Raw genomic sequence first — 18,866 nt, forward strand, 5'->3', positions numbered from 1 at the left:
CTGACTGTTTCCTTTGCTGTGCAGAAGGTTTTCATCTTGATGAACTCCTGAAAGTTCATTTTTGCTTTTGTTTCCCTTGCCTATGGAGACCTGTCTTTTTTTTTTTTAAGATTTTATTTATTTATGGGAGAGAGAGAATGAGAGAGAGAGAGAGCATGAGAGGAGAGAAGGTCAGAGGGAGAAGTGCTCTCAGGGAGCCTAATGGGGGACAAAATCCTGGAACTCCAGGAACACGGCATGAGCTGAAGGCAGTCACTTAACCAACTGAGCTACTGAGATTCCCCTGGAGACATGTCTTGAAATAAGTTGCTGAAGCCAATGTTGAGCATTTTGAAAAATGCTGTTGGTATTTTGATTGGGATGGCATTGAAAATATAGATTGCTCTTGGCAGCAAAGTCATTTTAATGATGTTTATTTTTCCCATCCATGAGCAAGGAACATTTTTCTAAATTTTTGAGTCTTATTCAGTTTCCTTCATAAGTATTCTGTAGTTCCTAGAGTACAGAGTATATATATTCTTCTGATCCATGAGAATGCAATGACTTTCCATCTTTTTATGTCTTCTTCAGTTTCTTTCATGAGTGTTTTCTAGTTCCTAGAGTACAAATACTTTACCTCCTTAGGTTTATTCTGAGATATCTTATGGTTTTGGGTGCTACTGTAAATGGAATTGATTCTCTAATTTATCTTTTGGTGGTTTCATTCTTCATGTATGAGAAAGCAAACAATTTTTGTGTATTGATTTTGTGCCCTGCTACATTACTGAATTGCTGTATAAGTTCTAGTAATTTGGGGTTGGAGACTTCTGGGATTTCCCTATGAAGTATCATGTCATCTCCAAAGAGAGAGAGGTTGACTTTTACTTTGCCAATTTAAACACCTTTTATTTCTTTTTGTTTTCTGATTGTTGTTGCTAGGACTTCTAATACTATGTTGAACAATAGCAGGAAGAGTGGGAATCCTTGTCGTGTTCCTGATCTCAATGGGAAGGTTCTCAGCTTTTCCCCACTGAGAATGATATTCACTGTGGTTTTTTCATAGACTGATTTTATGAAACTGAGGAATGTTCCCTCTATCCCTAGAAGAGTTTTATTCAGGAAAGGATGCTGTATTTTGTCATATGTTTTCTCTGCATCAATTAAGAGGACCATATGATTCTTGTCTCTTCACTTATTTATGTGTTCTATCACATGATTGATTTATGAATGTTGAAGCACCCGTGCATCCCAGGGATAAATCCCACCTGGTCACAATGCATAATCCTTTCAATGTATTCTTGGATCCTATTAGGTAGGATCCTGTGGAGAAATTTGGCATCCATATTCATCAGGTATATTGGTCTGAAATTCTCCTTTATTATGAGGTCTTTGCTTGGTTTGGGGATAAAAATAATGCTGGCCTCCTAGAAACAGTCTGGAAATTTTCCTTCTGTTTCTATATTTTTGAAACAGCTTCAGGAGAACAGGTATGATTTCTTCTTTGAATGTTTGGTAGAATTCCCCAGGGAATCCATCGGGTGCTGAACTCTTGTTTTGGGGGTTATTGATCACTGTTTCAATCTCCTTACTAGTTATTGGTATTTTCAGGTTGTCAAGTTCTTCCTTTTCAGTCTTGGATGTTTATAGATTTCTAGGAATGCAGCCATTTCTAGGATTCTTAACATATTGGCATAGCAATTGATAATTTCTGATGATTGTTTCCACTTCCTTAGTGTTAGTCATGATCTCCCCCCTTTTGTTCATAATTTTATTAATTTGGTCCTTTCTCTTTTCTTTTGGATAAGTTTGGCCAGTGGTTTATCAAACTTACTAAATTTTTCAAGGAACCAGCTTCCAGTTTTGTTCATTTGTTCTACTGTATTTCTGGTTTCTGATTCATTGATGTCTGCTCTAAACTTAATTATTTCCCTTCCCGTGCCTAGGTTAAGCTTAATTTGTTGTTGATTCTCTAGATCTTTAAGATTTAAAGATAGTTTGTGTATTCTATGTAGAAATAGAAATAGATTTTTCTATTTTTTTGACTAAGTCTTGGATGGGTATGTTTTTCCCCCTTAGGACCACCTTTGCTCTATCCCATAGGTTTTGAATCAATGTGTCTTCATTCTCATTGGTTTCCATGAATTGATTAAGTTCTTCGTTGATTTCCTGATTGATCCAAACATTCTTGAGCAGGATGGTCTTTAGCTTCCAAGTATTTAAATTTCTTCCAAACTTTTTTCTTGTGGTTGGTCCAGTTTCAAAGTATTGTGGTCTGAGAATATGGAGGGAATAAACTCAGTCTTTTGGTACTGGTTGAGACCTGACTTGTGAACCAGTATGTGGTCTATTCTGGAGCAAGTTCCATGTGTGCTTGAGAGGAATGGGTATTCTGTTGTTTTAGGGTGGAATGTTCTGTATATATCTATGTGGTCCATCTTGTCCAGTGTGTCATTTAAAGCTCTTGTTTCTTTGATTTTCTGCTGAGTTGATCTGTCTATCGCTGAGAGTGGAGTGTTAAGATCTCCTACAATTAACATTATCAATATGTCTCTTTATTTTGGTTAACAGTTGGCTGCTCCCATGTTGGGGGCATAGATACTTACAATTGTTACATCTTCTTGTTGGATATACAATTTAAGAATGATATATTGTCCTTCTGTATCTCTTACTACTGTCTTTATTTAAAATCTAGTTTGTCTGATATGGGAATTGCTACCCTATCTTTCTTTTGTAGTCTGTTGGCATGAAAGATTCCTTGACTTTCAATCTGGATGTATCTTTAGGTTCAAAATGAGTCTCTTGTAGACAGCATATGGATGTGTCCTGTCTTTTCATCCAGTCTACTATCTGTGCCATTTTATGTGAGCATTTAGGCCATTCACAGTGAGAGTGACTATTGACAGATAGGATTTTTCATCATTTTGCCGTGAAGTCCTTATTTCTATAGATTGTCTCTTTACATCTCTGTTCTGTATCACTCTTGGGTTTTTTCTGCTTTTATAGAACCCCCTTAATATATCTTGCAAGGCCAGCTTAGTGGTCATATATTCTTTCATTCTGGGCCAGTCCTGGAAGCTTCTTATCTCTCCAACTATTCTGAATGACAGCCTTGCTGAATAACAAATTCTTGGCTGCATATTGTTCACATGTATTACCCTGAATATGTGTTGCCAGCCCCTTCTGGCTTGCCAGGTCTCTGTACAGGTCTGATGTTATTCTGATGTTCCTCCCTCTGTATGTAAGGAATATCTTCCCCCTCTCTGCCCTTAAAATGGTTTATTTGGTTCTAAGATTTTTGAGTTTTACCATCACATGCAGAGGATTGATCTGCCCTCATTGATCTTTGGAGGCTGTCCTGTCTGCCTCTAGAACACAATCAATTGTTTCATTCCCCAGATTAGGGAAGTTCTCAGCTACTATATGGTCAAGTATATGTTCTAGTCCTTTCTCTCTCTCCACCCCGTCAGGAATCCCAGTAATTCTGACAGTGGAATGTTTCATGGTGTCATCAATTTCTCTAATTCTGTTTTCATGGACTTTATGTTGCTTGTTCCAGGCCTCCTCCTGATCCTTCTTCTCTATCAGTTTGTCTTAAAGATCACTAACTCATTCTTCTGCCTCATTTACCCTAACTGTTGGAGTATCTAAATTAGATTCGATCTCATTGATAGCATTTTTAAGTTCTGCAGATCTACTCTCACTTTTGCCCTTAACAAATCTCTGTTGCCATTAATAGCTTTCTCTAGCCTCACTATTGTCTATATAACTGCTACCCTGAAGTCTATTTCTGACATCTTGCTTAGATCCATATCCATCCATTAGATCTGCTGGAGAGGCCATTGTCTCTAGGTCTTTCCTTTGTTGGGAATTCCTCCTACTTGTCATTCTGTTGAGTTGTGGTTGAGGTGATGCACAGCTAAAAATAACAATCACTATCCAGGCAAAGTGCACCCTGGGAGGTTTCAGAGCAATCAAATGTTACCACCAAAAAGAAAAAAAAATCCAGCCAACATAAGCCCCAAGAATAAGATTTATAAAGTACAAAAACAAAACAAACAAAACAAAAGTCCAACAAAATAAAAAGAAAAAAAAAACAGCCCAAATGAGCCCCAAGTGTAAGATTTATAAAGTACAAAAACAAAAGCAAACAAATACACAAAAAGACTGACAAAAGAATAAAAAATAAATGGAGGAGGTGTGAAGGGAGGCTGGTTATAATCCCCCATATGTGGGCAAGGAAAGGTATTTCAGTTCTTCCTGGGTATATCTTGTTATCTTTGTTAAAGAACTCAACTTTCCAGAGATAAGGATAACTAAAACTGGTGTATAAATATATAAAGATAGTATTGAGTAGGGAAAAAAGCACTACACTGAAGCTTGTATCTATCTATCTATCTATCTATCTATCTATCTATTAAAAAAGAAAAAGGAAGAACATTATATATATATGAAAATCTTCAAGTCAAAATGTTATTATGGAATATGTTTTATTGAACATCTAGTTGAAATGGTGAGTGGGTAAAAAAAAAAAGAAGAATCATGAGAAAGAATTTTAAAAAAGAAAGACAAACGTTTTCTCTAAGAAATATAGTCTATAAGGCAATACCAGTAGCTTAATATACTCTTTTCCCCTGGTATTGGGTTTTTACAGTTTTATGGGGGACCCTGTGTTTGTCGTCCTCTTGTTCTTTCAGCATGTCTTCTGAGGTAGGGGCCTGTGGTATTGTTTTTCAGTCTATCCTGCTTGGGTGGAGTTGCCCTGCCCCCTATCAAGGGGCTGGGCTCTATGGAAATCAGTTTTATGGGCTTTTGTTCTCTGGAGGCTTTTGTTCTTTGGTGGCTTTCCATGCCTTTTCAGAGAGAGTCAGAGCAAAGTAAACTGTCTGCACCCAGATCTCTGCCTCAGAGAGAAGGCACAGACTGCTCTTCTCTGAATCCTCCAGAACACACTGTCTCCACCTCCGTAAGCCCTGTTGAATACTGCAGACTCCCACAGGCAGTGAGCACCCTCAGTGACCCTCTCAGTGGTCATCTGAGGCCCCTGCTTGTCTCTGTACCCCTATGCCATCAAAAACGCAAGCGATACTTGTCTGGGTGAGCCCAGTCCTAGTGGCTGCCATTCCCAGGACTCATGTCCAGCTGGATCCTCTCAAGCATGGGTGGGCAGCAGCTGTGGCTGGTCCCAGGTCAGTAGGCTTAGGTCTGCACCTGTGGCTACCTGGTCCCAAGAATTTTCCCTTAAGTCCCTTTGTTCTGTTTGAGTGCTGTTATCAGTCCCTTTCCATCTTGCAGTCACTGGTCTCTCCAAGCTATAGCTGGTCCACAAAGGCAGGATCACTTTCACATTGGGGTATTACTTTCCAATGGCTCATTTCTGGTGGCTCCCTCACCCTTCTGTTTATTCTCTGATATCTGTCTGTGCAATTCCAACTCTGTCCTTTGTACCTTTCAACTGATGAGCCTCTGCCCCCATACAGATCCAGAAGTGTGTAATCTTACATCTCAGGCTGATTTCATGGGTGTTCAGAGAGCTCTGGTAGATATCCAGCTCAATCCAGGGGACCAACTGAAATATGGTCCCTTACCCCTCTGCCATCTTGCCCCCTTAGAGGCCTTGTATTTAATTTTAACTTCCAACAGTATTTACTGAGCACGTGCCATGTGCCAGGAACTGTGCTAGGTTCCTATCCAGAGGAGGAGACAGTGTGTTCTGGAGGATTTAGAGAAGAGCAGTCTGTGACTTCTCTCTGAGCTGGAGATCTTGGTGCAGTCTACTTTGCAATGATCCTCTCTGTGCTAGGTATTGGGGAAATATCAGTAAATTAACAGGTAAAATCCCCTGCCCTTCATGGAATTTATACTCTATAGGAGAGAAGAGCAATAAGGAAAACATGTAAGCAAAACATACAATATGTCAGCTAGTAATATGTAAAAGAGGGAGAGACAGTACAATTACAATTTTAAATAGAAAGTTCAAGGAAAATCTCAAGGAGAAGGTGATATCTGAATAAAGACTTGAAGGAGGTGGAAATGGGAACCATGAAGATATCAGGAGCAGGAGTGCTCTAGGCAGAAAGAAAAGCCAGTCCAAAATCTGTTGCAAGGGGCATGCCAGACATTTTTTTTTAGGAACAGCAAGAGACCAGAGTGTCTGGAGTAGGGACCGAATATGGGAAAGGTGATGGAGATGAAGTCATAGAGGTAAGAATATGTTGATCACACAGGACTTTGTAAGTAATAGTAAGAAACTGACTTTTGCTCAAGGAGAGATTGTCAGCCGTCATAAGGTTTTGAGCAGAGGAGTGATATGACCCAACTTAGATCTTGATAGCATCCCTCAGCTGTAAGGTAAATATCAGACAGACCCTATGCCATTACAAGACAGCTAGCATTTTATAGCAGTGCTCCTCAAACTTTAATATATAATGTAAGTCAAATAGGAACCTTGTTAAAATGCAGAATTTTATTTGGTAGGTCTGAAGTGTAGCTAAAGATTCTGTATTTCTAACAAGCCCCCAGGTGATTCAGATGCCAGTCTAAAGCAGAACACTTTGAGGATAAGAGATATGTCCAAGGCTAGTGTGGAGCAGAACTCTATTATATGTTTGTTGAATGAATGACATATCAGTGGTTTGATTCCCAATGCCACATAGCACATTTCAGAGGGTAATTTTCAGCTATTTGTATGAAGGTAAGGAAGAGGAAAAGATAAAAGAAAGCCATGGATGTTTGGGTGAATAGATGAAAAGGAAAGGAAAAGAAAACTACCTTTTTACAAATGACTATAATATTATGTTTACTTAGTTTATCAAGAACTTAAGGCTTTGGTGTAGTTAAGCCCACTGGACAAATCAGAAAAATAAAAAGTCAGAGGAGTTAAGAGGCAACTTCAAGGCCAAAGAGATCCTAAGTGACTAAGTCAGGATGTGAAAGTGAGCATTCCATGTCCCCACAGGGTTGTTCTTTCTACTCTACTGCTTCATAGAGGGGAAGTGGAAATAACCATCAACCTCCCTGGAAGGGAGGAAAAAAATGAGTTGAGGTGAAAAAAATTAAGGCCCATAGTCCCTGGATTTGATCTTTCTAGATCTGCACTGTCCAATGTGGGTGCCATTTAGTCCTGTGTCTATTTAAATTAAAACTAAATTGGGGCGCCTGGGTGGCTCAGTGGGTTAAGCCGCTGCCTTCGGCTCAGGTCATGATCTCAGGGTCCTGGGATCGAGTCCCGCATTGGGCTCTCTGCTCAGCAGGGAGCCTGCTTCCTTCTCTCTCTCTCTCTCTGCCTGCCTCTCAGTGTACTTGTAATTTCTCTCTGTCAAATAAATAAATAAAATCTTTAAAAAAAAAAATAAAACTAAATAAAATTTAAAATTCCATTTCTCAATCGTAATAGCCATGTCTCAACCACTCAATAGCCATAGAAGGCTGGCTTGTCAGTACCACATTGGAGAATGCAGAAGTATTTTATCACCATAGGGAGTTCTATTGGGTAACAATATTCTAAAGAAACAAGAACTTTTAAAAGTGTCAAATCTGTATTATTGATTCCAGAGCAGGTCCTGACCTCACTCAATAGCACTCAGGGGACAGATATTAGGACCTGACCCCTCATCTGGAAAGAAGGGGATAAACATATTCAAAGTAGAGTTTTCCCTGGGTCAAGCAGAATATTGTGTGTGTGTGTGTGTGTGTGTGTGTGTGTGTGTGTGTGTGTGTGTGAGAGAGAGAGAAAGAGAGAGAGATTTTTTAAAACATTCTTTCCTCCATTTCCCATTGGTATTCCCAAACTGTTCAGTAACATGCCCTTTGAAAATGTCGGCTTGTCTCATGAGCTCAAGAGAGGATGAGAAAAAGGGTTCTCATTCTTACTCAGGTTAGAAAGATGGAAGGGATAGAGTCAGGGAATGTGGAGCCACATCTGGGGAGCAAAGTGGCATGTTGAAGGAGCTGGGATTTATCTACTCCATCCTTATCTCCTCCAGATTCCTCCCCCTAAGCACTATTCAAGTGTTCTTCAAGTGAAGGAAGAGGACCAATAGCATCAGTTACAATAGGAATGCCTCTTAGACATAGAGATGACTTGGTTTACCCCAGACTGAGATTTCACAACTTTGGGGAGGCAGAGGAGGCTGGAATCTGCATGTTCAACAAGGCACTCCAGGACTGTTCTGTACATTTAGGTTTGTGAACCACTGAGTTGGAGAGAGATGTGTCTGTGCTTTAATGAATGAAGTCAGGCTCTTATGTAGTGTGGCAACAACAAAATCAGAAGCTAAAAGCATAGAGGTAGAGGTTGAGGGAAGGGAAGATGGGGTGAGGGAAGCAGGGAGACATAGAAAAAGAAGGAATATGAAAATGAAAGATGAAACTTAGACAGAGAAAGAGAAACTGATACAGGGACTGAGAAGCTCCAAGGGAGCTATTTCACCCACTGAGCAGAATATAGGAGGCCAATCCAGGTGCTCTTTTCAATATCTTGGAACTGTCACAGGAAAGCTCAGCAGCGTTGTTGGTTCTTCATGAAAATGTTCTTCCCCCCCCACCCTGGGTGCCCCCACATACACTATCATAGCTGGGCCTACCTCACAAATGTCCTTGAGGTGCTTGATATAATGACGTTCGGTGCTCATGATCTCATTGATGACATTGGCTCGCATCTGGTCCCGGTTCTGTAGTGGCCGGCCCAGACAGAGGCAGTCTGAGTTGGGGTCCAGGTGCCCATTCTGCACATCACTGGGCCCTTCCTCCACCCCATCCTCCTGGTTCACCCAGAGCTGTGGAAGCAGGCAAAAGAATAATAATAGTTTCCTTCTTTGAAAAGTTTCTAGCCAGGCTAAAAAAAAGGATAAACTAAATTCTTCAAGTATTCAGAGAACACTCAACCAGAGGCCCCTGGTTTGACTCTATGTGGCTTGCTGGCTTTAAGCATGATTTTAATCCTCTCTAGGCCTCTGATGACCTATCTGAGAAATGAAGGATGTGGAATGATACAACTAAATTATCTCCTAGAGGTTTCTTATCTAAGATTTCAGAGGAGAAAAGAGTTACATCAAACAGAACCCATTTTTTTTAATTTGATAGAGAGAGAGAGAGTACACAGAAGGAGAGGGAGAAATATACTCCCTGCCAAGAAGGGAGATGATGTGGGGCTCAATCCCAGGGCCCTGAGATCATGACCTGAGCCAAAGGCAAATGCTTAACTGACTGAGCCACCCAGGTGCCCCAAACAGAACTCATTTGTGCTTGAGCATATCTAAGTAGCACAGCTGGATTAAAAAAAAAAGATGAAGCTATATATCTCAGATATTAATCAAACATAATACCTATGAGCATGGAAACCAAAGTTGGATACTGAACTGAGCATCTTGAAAACGGGACCTTCAGTGTTCATTAACACCAAAAGATGTACAAATAATAATTAAAATTTGACTGTAAAATGCCTTAGGTATGTAAAGATCTCTACATCTTCAATGTTGGAGTGGACATGACAGAATGTCCCCAAACCACATAATAGCAACAGTTGATTGAGCACTTACTATACAGCAATCACTATGCAAAGAGTTTTCAACTGTTACTCAGTCATGCTAGCATATACCATTCTTATCTCTATTTCACAGAAGAGGAGACTGGGGCTCAGAAAAGTTAAGGAATTTCTCCCAAGTCACACAGTTAGGAAAGCAGAAAAGCTGGGATAGGAATGAGGTGGTCTGACTTCAAAGCCTGTGCTCTTAATGACAGTACCAGCATCTTTGCACCTCTGGTTTTATGGAAAACAGGAAAGAGTAGGGAAGGGCTTGGGCTAAGATGATCTGAGAATTATCAGAATCATCAGAAATAGATACAGTTGGTAAGTGTTGAAACTATACATCCCAAAACATAAAGGCAAAGTGATACAGGAAAACCTCTTTTGGGGAGGCTGTGTGAGATGTTTCTGGATCTGGGATGACAGCTTAAATCAGGGAAATGGCTTATCTCCCTAGTCCTAAGAAGGTGGAAGGCCAGGGGGTTGGGGAAAAGGGAAGGGTGGAACATTAGTAGGAGTGGTAAAATCTGCCAGGGTACTTAGACAAAGAGCTTGTCAGTTGTCTCAACAGCTTTAATCAATAGTCCATCTTTCCCTTCCATACCCTTTCCCCCTGCACAAACTTTCTCTACTTTCCTGCCTCCAAAACCTGAGATCAAGCAATTTAGATGCATCACTATTTCTGCCACCAGAAAGGCCTGTTGGTGAGTGGCCTTAGAACGACAGAAGCTTTGGGATGGAGCTAGAGGAACATTAGTTATTTCTAAACTCTGTGTATTCTCCCCTCTCTTTTTGCCTCATAGAGAATGAGGGTTGGTTACCACCCAGCAAACCTAGAAATATCACCAGCATATAGTCTATGTATTTGTCATAGGCCATAGCAAGTAAAGAACACTTCATTTTAATGCACTTTGCATACACAGCCAAATGTGCAAAAATGTATCTCCATTCAGAAACTTTCATCCTTTATAAATGTTCTTTTGGAAGTCTCTCCATCTTTCAAAGGTCAACTTTGTGTCTTCAATATGCTAACAGCTGCCCTATAATACAATCAATAGGCAGTGATGAAGGATGATTAGTCAAGGAACAGATCTGTTCAAAAAGTGATTCTAAGGCATTGAAGCAAGCACATCATATACATGTCATCTATGTGAAACAATAAAAGCCTCATCCTATAATAATCCATTAGGTTTTCCCAGCTTTTCACAATGTAAGCTAAGCTCTGTGATAAGAAGGGTACCAAACACAGGCTTTTAAGAGATTTAAAATGAAACACTTATTTTCATCTCAGGAGTTTAAGACAAGTCAATTCAAAATACTGGCTTTTGGGTGGCTGGAATGAGATGACTCTCTGGAACAGTTCCAGTAGGAAGGAACAAGGATATCTGTCGGAGTGGGATTGAGACAAGCAAATGTCTAGAGACTGGCAAGTTGGAAGACTTTCCTGGAAGTCTTCTCAGAGTACTTGAAGACTATTTTCTTTAACCTTTACTGAACGCTAAACAAAGTTGGGTTAATGCAATGCAATTTGACAAAAGTGTATTTTGGACCTATTCTTTGCCTCACCACTAACTACAAGACACAAGGATGAGCAAGATTTCTAATTCCTCCCCATCCCTCCTGCCTCAGCAGTTCCAGGGAGTGCTTTCCAAATCAGAAAATATCACTGGTCTTCATCTCTTCCTAGTCCATTTCCACTGTCATGGTCCCCTCTCCCTAGGTGATTTCCCTGGGTTATCTCCCAGTTCTAATTCCTCCCATTTGTCATTATCAGAACAATTTCCTTAACTATTACACTGATTGGCTAGTCTCAGCCTCCAAAATCCTCAATAGTTCCCCATTACCAAGTCCAAATCTCTCACCCTAGAATTCAAACATTACCATAATTTGGCTTCAATTTTCATTTCCATCCTTAGCTTCTACTATGTATGTCCTCCAGGAAGACTAGGCTTCTCCCAAACTGGTCTACTTTCTGTCTACAAATATTCCCAACCAGGGTCTTTAATCCCATACTCGATCATGTAAATAATAGAATACAGAGGCTTTCAACCATTTCAGCAACAATGAACCAACATATCAACTTCCTGATAAGAAACTTAAGCCCATAGAGAAGAAATAATGTCCGGGAATTACCAACTTACCAGATCCCCATTTTAATATGCTTTTTTATTTTGTATACATCTTCCTTTTTTTCCCTTTTTTTTTAACTACACAATAGATACAGAAATACATTTGCTTTGTAAAAAGTTAAAATAAAGAAAAAGAAGAAAGCCCAAAATATTAAAATCAGGAATAAAAGACTAAAAGTTACTGCCAAGCTAAAAAAAAATGATTCAAGGGAACACTATGAACAACTGTATGCCAAAAATTAGATAACCTGATGAAATAAATTCTTAGAATGATAAAAACTACAGAATATGACTGAAGAGGAAATAGAAAATCTGAATAAACCTATGACAAGTAAAGAGCAGTTAAAAACTTCTTGGGGCACATGGGTAGCTAAGTTGGTTAAGAGTCTGCCTTCAGCTCAGGTCATGATCAAGCCCCATATCAAGCTCCCTGCTCAGCAAGGAGCCTGCTTCTCTCTCTCCCACTACTCCTGCTTGTGTGGTCTCTCCCTCTCTCTTTCTCACTGTCAAATAAATAAGTAAAATCTTGAAAAAAATTTCTTACATGGGAAAAAGAAAAACAAAACAAAACAACAACAACAACAAAAGGACCAGATTGGCATCACTAGTGAAGTCTACCAAACATTGAAAGAATAATTAACATCAATCTTTCATAAACTTTCAAAAAATAGAAATGCAGAAATTCCCAGCAAAATTTTTGCAAATCAGAGACTTCTCCAATGAAGACATACAAATGGCTATCAGACACATGAAAAAATGTTCATCATCACTAGCCATCAGGGAGATTCAAATTAAAACCACATTGAGATATCACCTTACACCAGTTAGAATGGCCAAAATTAACAAGACAGAAAACAACATGTGTTGGAGGGGATGTGGAGAAACAGGACCCTCTTACACTGTTGGTGGAAATGCAAGTTGGTGCAACCACTTTGGAGAACAGTGTGGAGATTCCTCAAGAAATTAAAAATAGAGCTTCCCTATGACCCTGCAATTGCACTCCTGGGTATTTACCCCAAAGATACAGATGTCGTGAAAAGAAGGGTCATCTGTACCCCAATGTTTAGAGCAGCAATGGCCACGGTTGCCAAACTGTGGAAAGAACCAAGATGCCCTTCAACGGACGAATGGATAAGGAAGATGTGGTCCATATACACTATGGAGTATTATGCCTCCATCAGAAAGGATGAATACCCAACTTTTGTAGCAACATGGATGGGACTGGAAGAGATTATGCTGAGTGAAATCAGTCAAGCAGAGAGAGTCAATTATCATATGGTTTCACTTATTTGTGGAGCATAACAAATAGCATGGAGGACATGGGGAGTTAGAAAGGAGAAGCGAGTTGGGGGAAATTGGAAGGGGAGGTGAACCATGAGAGACTATGGACTCTAAAAAACAATCTGAGGGGTTTGAAGCAGCGGGGGGGGGGGGTGGGAGGTTGGGGTACCAGGTGGTGGGTATTATAGAGGGCACGGATTGCATGGAGCACTGGGTATTGTGAAAAAATAATGAACACTGTTATGCTGAAAATAAATAAAAAATAAATGAAAAAAAATAAATAAATTTTTTTTTAAAAATTGCAAATCAAATCCAGTAACAGATATATTTTAAAAAATCCACATTACCAGATGGAATTCATACCAGGAATGCAAGGTTGATTCAACACATGAAAATCAGTCAACGTAATACACCATATTAATGGAATAAAGGTTTAAAAAATACATAAGCATCTCAATAGACACAGTAAAAACACTTAGAGAATTCCAACACCTTTTCATGATAAAAAAAGAAAACACTCAACAAATTTGGAATAAGAAGAAGCTTTCTCAAACAACTGATAGAAATTTATGGAACACCCATAATTAATGTACTTAATGATGAAAGGCTGAATGCTTTCATCCTACAATCAAGAACAGACATCACTTCCATGCAACATGTATACTGAGGGCTAGAGCAATGGAGAAAAAAAAAATTCAGATTAGAAAGAAAAATTAAAACTATTCACATATGACATAATTTTAATATATATATTTATATAAATTTTATATATAATCATATATATATATTTAATCCTAAGGAATCCACACACACAAAAATCCTGTTATAACTAATAAATGAAGTCAGCAATGTTGCAGGATATAAGATCAACATACAAATTCAAGTGTTTTTCTGAAAATAAAATTAAGAAAACAATCCTATTTAAGTAGCATCAGAAAGAACAAAATCCTCAGGAATACATTTTACAAAAGAAGTGTAAGACATGCACAATGAACACTGAAAAACATTGCCAAAAGAAACTAAAGACCTAACTGAATAAGAAGATATCTCATGTTCATGGATTGGAAAATTTAATATTGTTAAGATGGTAATATTGTGCAAATTGATTCAGATTCAACACAATCCCTATCAAAACTCTCAGCTTGTTTCTTGGCAGAAATTGATAAGCTGATTCTAAATTTCATACTGAAATTCAAAAGACAAGAATAACCAAAATGATTCTGAAAAAGAACAAAGTTGGAGGACTCACACTTCTGATGCCAAAACTTACTATAACCAAGTGAGTGTAGTACTGGCACAATAACAGATTTAAAGATCAATGAAATAGATAAGAGTACAGAAATATACCCAACATTTATGCTAAACTGATATTTTTCAAAGATGTCAAGACAATTCAAAGGGGTAGCATATAGTCTTTTCAACAAATGGTGAGGGGGCAACTGGATATCCATACGCAAAAGAATAAACTTGGACCCACACCTCACACTACATATGAAAATTAACTTAAAATGGATTAAAGACCTAAGTGTAAAAGCTAAAATGATAAAATATGTAAAAGAAAACACAGAAGATTTTTGAGACCTTGGATTTGGCAACAGTTTCTTGCATATGACACCTAAAACAAAAGCAACCAAAGGAAAAAATTTAGACTTTATTAAAATTTAAAAAATTTTGCTTTGCAAATGATAGCATCAAGAAAGTGAAACAAACCACAGAATGGAAGAAAATATTTGCATATACTATATCGGATAAGGATCTAGTATCCAGAATATATAGAACTCAACAATAAAAAGGAAAATAGCCCATTTATAAATGGGCATAGTATCTGAACGTTTTTCCAAAGAAGATACATAAATGGCCAACAAACACATGTAAAGATGTTCAACAGCACTAGCTATCTTGGGAATATAAATCAAAACCACAATGAGGGGGCGCCTGGGTGGCTCAGTGGGTTAAAGCCTCTGCCTTCGGCTCAGGTCATGATCTCGGGGTCCTGGGATCGAGCCCCACATTGGGCTTTCTGCTCAGCAGGGAGCCTGCTTCCCCTCTCTCTCTGCCTGCGTCTCTGTCTACTTGTGATCTTTCTCTCTGTCAAAATAAATGAATAAAATCTTTAAAAAAAATTAAAAAATAAAAAACACAATGAGGTATCATTTTTAGACTGGTTATAACAAAAAACGGGCAACTGCATGTATTGAGGAGGATATGAAGAAATTGGAACCCTCATACACTGTTGGTAGGAATGTAAGTTGGTACAACTACTGTAGAAATCATTTTGGCAGTTTCTCAAAAATTTAAACATACTGTTACCATATAATATAACTCAGCAGTTCTGCTCCTAGGTATATAGTCAAGGCAATTGAAAATATATGTTCACACAAAAACTGGTATACAAATGTTCATAGCAGCATTACTCATAATAGCCAAAATGGGAAAACAATCCAAAAGTTCAACTGATATATTGATAAATCAAAATACGGTATGTATGTGAACACACCCACACACATACAAATATACACAAACACAAAATACAATACTATTTAGCAATACAAAGGAATAAAATACAATACAGATGAAACTCAGAAGCAGCATGCTAAGTAAATGAAGCCAGACACACAAAGAGCCACATATTATACACCACTTATATAAAATGTCCCAAATAGACAAATCCATAAAGACAGAAAGCATATTAGTAGTTTCCAGGGGCTAGAGGGAGGGGAAAATGGGGAGTTAGTGCTAATGGTTGCAGGGTTACTTTGGGGGAGTGAAGAAAATGTTCTGGAATAGTCAGTGGTGATTGTTGCACAATGAATATATGGTTGTTGAACAACACAGATGTTAGGGGTGCCAACTCCCCACACAGTCAAAAATCTGTGTATATCTTTTGACTCTAAAAATTTAACTATTAATAGCCTACTGTTGACCAGAATCCTTACCAATAACATAAAAAATTGATTAACACATATTTTGTATGTTGTATTGTATACAGTATTCTTACAATTATGTAAGCTAGAGAAAAATGTTATTAAGAAAATCATGAAGAATATACATTTACAGGACTATACTGTATTTATCTTTAAAAAAAAAACCTATGTATTAAGTAGACCTACACTATTTAAATCCATGTTTTTCAAGGGTCAACTACACTAAAACCCACTTTAAAATGGTAAGTTTGAGTAATACCCAACTTTTTCATCAACTTGGGTGGGACTAGAGGAGATTATGCTAAGTGAAACAAGTCAGACAGAAAGTCAATTATAATATGGTTTCACTTATTATGGAACATAAGGAATAGTGTGGAGGACATTCGTAGGAGAAGGGAAAAATAAAGAGAAAGAAATCAGAATGGGAGTCAAACCATGAGAGACTATGGTGCCAGGAAACAAAATGAGGATTTTAGAAGGGAGGGAGGTGGGGGGATGTGTGAGCCTGGTGATGGTTGTTAAGAAGGGCAAGGGATTGCGTGGAGCACTGGGTGTTATATGCAAACAATGAATCATGGAACACTACATCAAAAACTAATGATGTACTGTGACTAAGATAACACTATAAAAATAAATAAATAAAAATAAAATGGTAAGCTTTTGGAATATGTAATATATCCCTGTAAAAAATAAAAATATTAAAATAGTCTAGATAAGGTGACAGTCCCCCTTTGGCTACTCCTCATCCTAGTTATTTTCCACCTTTTGTAAGGAAATTATAGTTATAAATTTGTATAATCCCGGCTGACGCTTCCCCATGCTTTTATATACCCATACACATACTCCAGTGAATTCATTGTTCCACATGTTAAACTCATGCTAATTCCTCTCCTGATACACACTCTTCAACATATTTAGTAGCCTCTCCCTGCAAATGGTTTAGTAGTTCTTAAAGGAGAGGTGCCATAATATCCAGTTCTCGCCGGCCCCAGCATGATGCCTTAGCACCTGTGAAAAGTGCAACAGGGGCTTAAGCAGTGTCACAGAAAGCCAGACTAGCCCTGGCTCCAGCAGTGTAATGTTTCTGAGAAGAGAATGGGTAAACAATACTGTCTAAATGTTACCTCAATATTTTCAAAGGTCAAATCTAGTCAGCCAGAGAGGAATAAAAAGTGATCCATCCTCTGAGAAAGTAAAGGGTTACCACCAGTAATATTCAACAACAGAATCTCAGAGTTGTTAGATTGGAGTTATAAAGGAAATGGTAGGTCTCCAAGTCCATACACCTTCATCCCCTCTAATCAGCACATAAACCCCCTTGACAACATCTGCTGCTGATCAATTACCTAGCCATTATGCTTGAACACAACCAGTGATGAAATTGCTATTTTCCAAGACAGCCCTTTCCTTTTTCAGGTAGCTCTAATTATGAGCAGGGCCCTCTAATGTGCCTCTGTTTTTATGAAAGCACCAGCCAAAAAACTCAGCAACAGGGCAAAAGACAGACAAGAGAATGGGATTGGAGGAAATGAATTCTTCCTATAACAGAGATCACTGAAACCCCCTTCTCTGCCAGAACAGTTAATCAATGGAAAAGTGGCTGCAAGGTAGAGGTGGAGAACAGAAAGAAACCTTGTGTGCTATAGGCACAGCTCCCACTTCTTGCACACATATTCCCACCTCTGTCTTGGAGCCTCAGTCCCAGCTTCCAGGAGAATCAGATATGCTTAGAGATGCCTGACAATGCATACCAGGAAGCGTTTTACATTCCTATCTGGCACAAAGCCAAACAGCATGACATGTATAATCAGGCACAAAAACCATTCTTTGCCCCTCAAGGGAAAAAGATTTAATAACTGTCACTAATTACATGAAAGATCATTATAATAAAACTGCTGACAAATTGTTTTCCTTTTCCAGCTTAGACAAAATGAGCAATGAGCTTCAACCATAGCAAAGAAAGTATGAAAGTTTTGGTTATACAACAGACCAAAAAAGAAAAAAAAAAAAAAGACAGTAAAGGAAAAGATAAAATACAAGACAAGACCTGTGTGGATGTCCTGTCTCAACATTCATGGTTACTTATTAACATGTTAGAATGGACCTAGCCCACTGAATTCCACTCCTCCCTAATAAAGACCAGTAACATCAGTCAGGTGGCTCTTGCTGATAATTCTAACACACCCTACTTATATATACCTCTACCCTTGTATCCTTCTAATGGCTGCCCTCCACCCTCCGTACAAGAAGACTGTTTCTCCTACTGTTTCTTACCATCCTTCTATTGTTCTTGGCTTCTCTGAAAGCCTAGCTCAAGAACAGTGCCTTCCCATTTCAAAATAGCCCTGCAAGGCAGACAAATATACCTTTATTAATCCTACATTCTATATGAAAAATATAAGGCCAGACAGGATGATAGATGGCCCACAGTAAATAAGAAGCAGTCAGGATTCAAGCAAGGTCTTTAGACTCAGGCCAAAATTAAGAGAGACTATGATGGAATTGAAGGATAGGGACTTCAGAACCTGGTTTCAAATCCTGACTCTACAATTGTCTTGCTGAGTAATGTAGAATAAGTTACTTAATATCTCTGATCCTATTTCCTCAGCTATAAAATAGAGAATAATATTGATCTACTTCATAGGATTATTGTGAAGATGAAATAGAGTAATACATATGAAACCCTTAGAATATTCCCCAGCACAGAGTTAAATATAACTGTTATTATTATTATTATTATTATCCTCTAAGTTGACACCATCTTCCCTAGAACCACAAGGAAACATGGCATCTGGGAAAAACTGTTCTCTCTAGCCAGGAAAGGGACTTAGGAGGCACTTTTGTAATAAGCTTCATAATTTCCACAAATCTCTCACATTCCAAATGTCATTTCCTTGATAGATTTTTTTTAAGATTTTATGTATTCATTTGAGAGAGAGAAAAAGAGACAGAGGCAGAGATAGCAGAATCAGGGAGAGAGGGAGATGGAGAGTGAGAAGCAGATGCCCTGCTGAGCTGAGAGCTCAACAT

At 38.5% G+C, this 18,866-nt stretch overlaps 1 protein-coding gene across 10 annotated transcripts in view; it reads right to left on the minus strand.

Moving 5' to 3' along the window:
- ARHGEF9 (Cdc42 guanine nucleotide exchange factor 9) overlaps positions 1-18,866 on the minus strand; it is a 202,995-nt gene that overhangs the window by 94,084 nt on the left and 90,045 nt on the right. For all 10 annotated transcript variants that reach the window (XM_032330550.1, XM_032330556.1, XM_032330554.1 and 7 more), the window contains one exon: positions 8,562-8,753. In XM_032330550.1, coding sequence (XP_032186441.1) covers positions 8,562-8,753 — 192 coding nt within the window. The remainder of the gene's footprint in view (positions 1-8,561; positions 8,754-18,866) is intronic.

The sequence above is a fragment of the Mustela erminea genome, chromosome X (genome assembly GCF_009829155.1).
Source record: "Mustela erminea isolate mMusErm1 chromosome X, mMusErm1.Pri, whole genome shotgun sequence".
Lineage (NCBI taxonomy): Eukaryota > Metazoa > Chordata > Mammalia > Carnivora > Mustelidae > Mustela > Mustela erminea.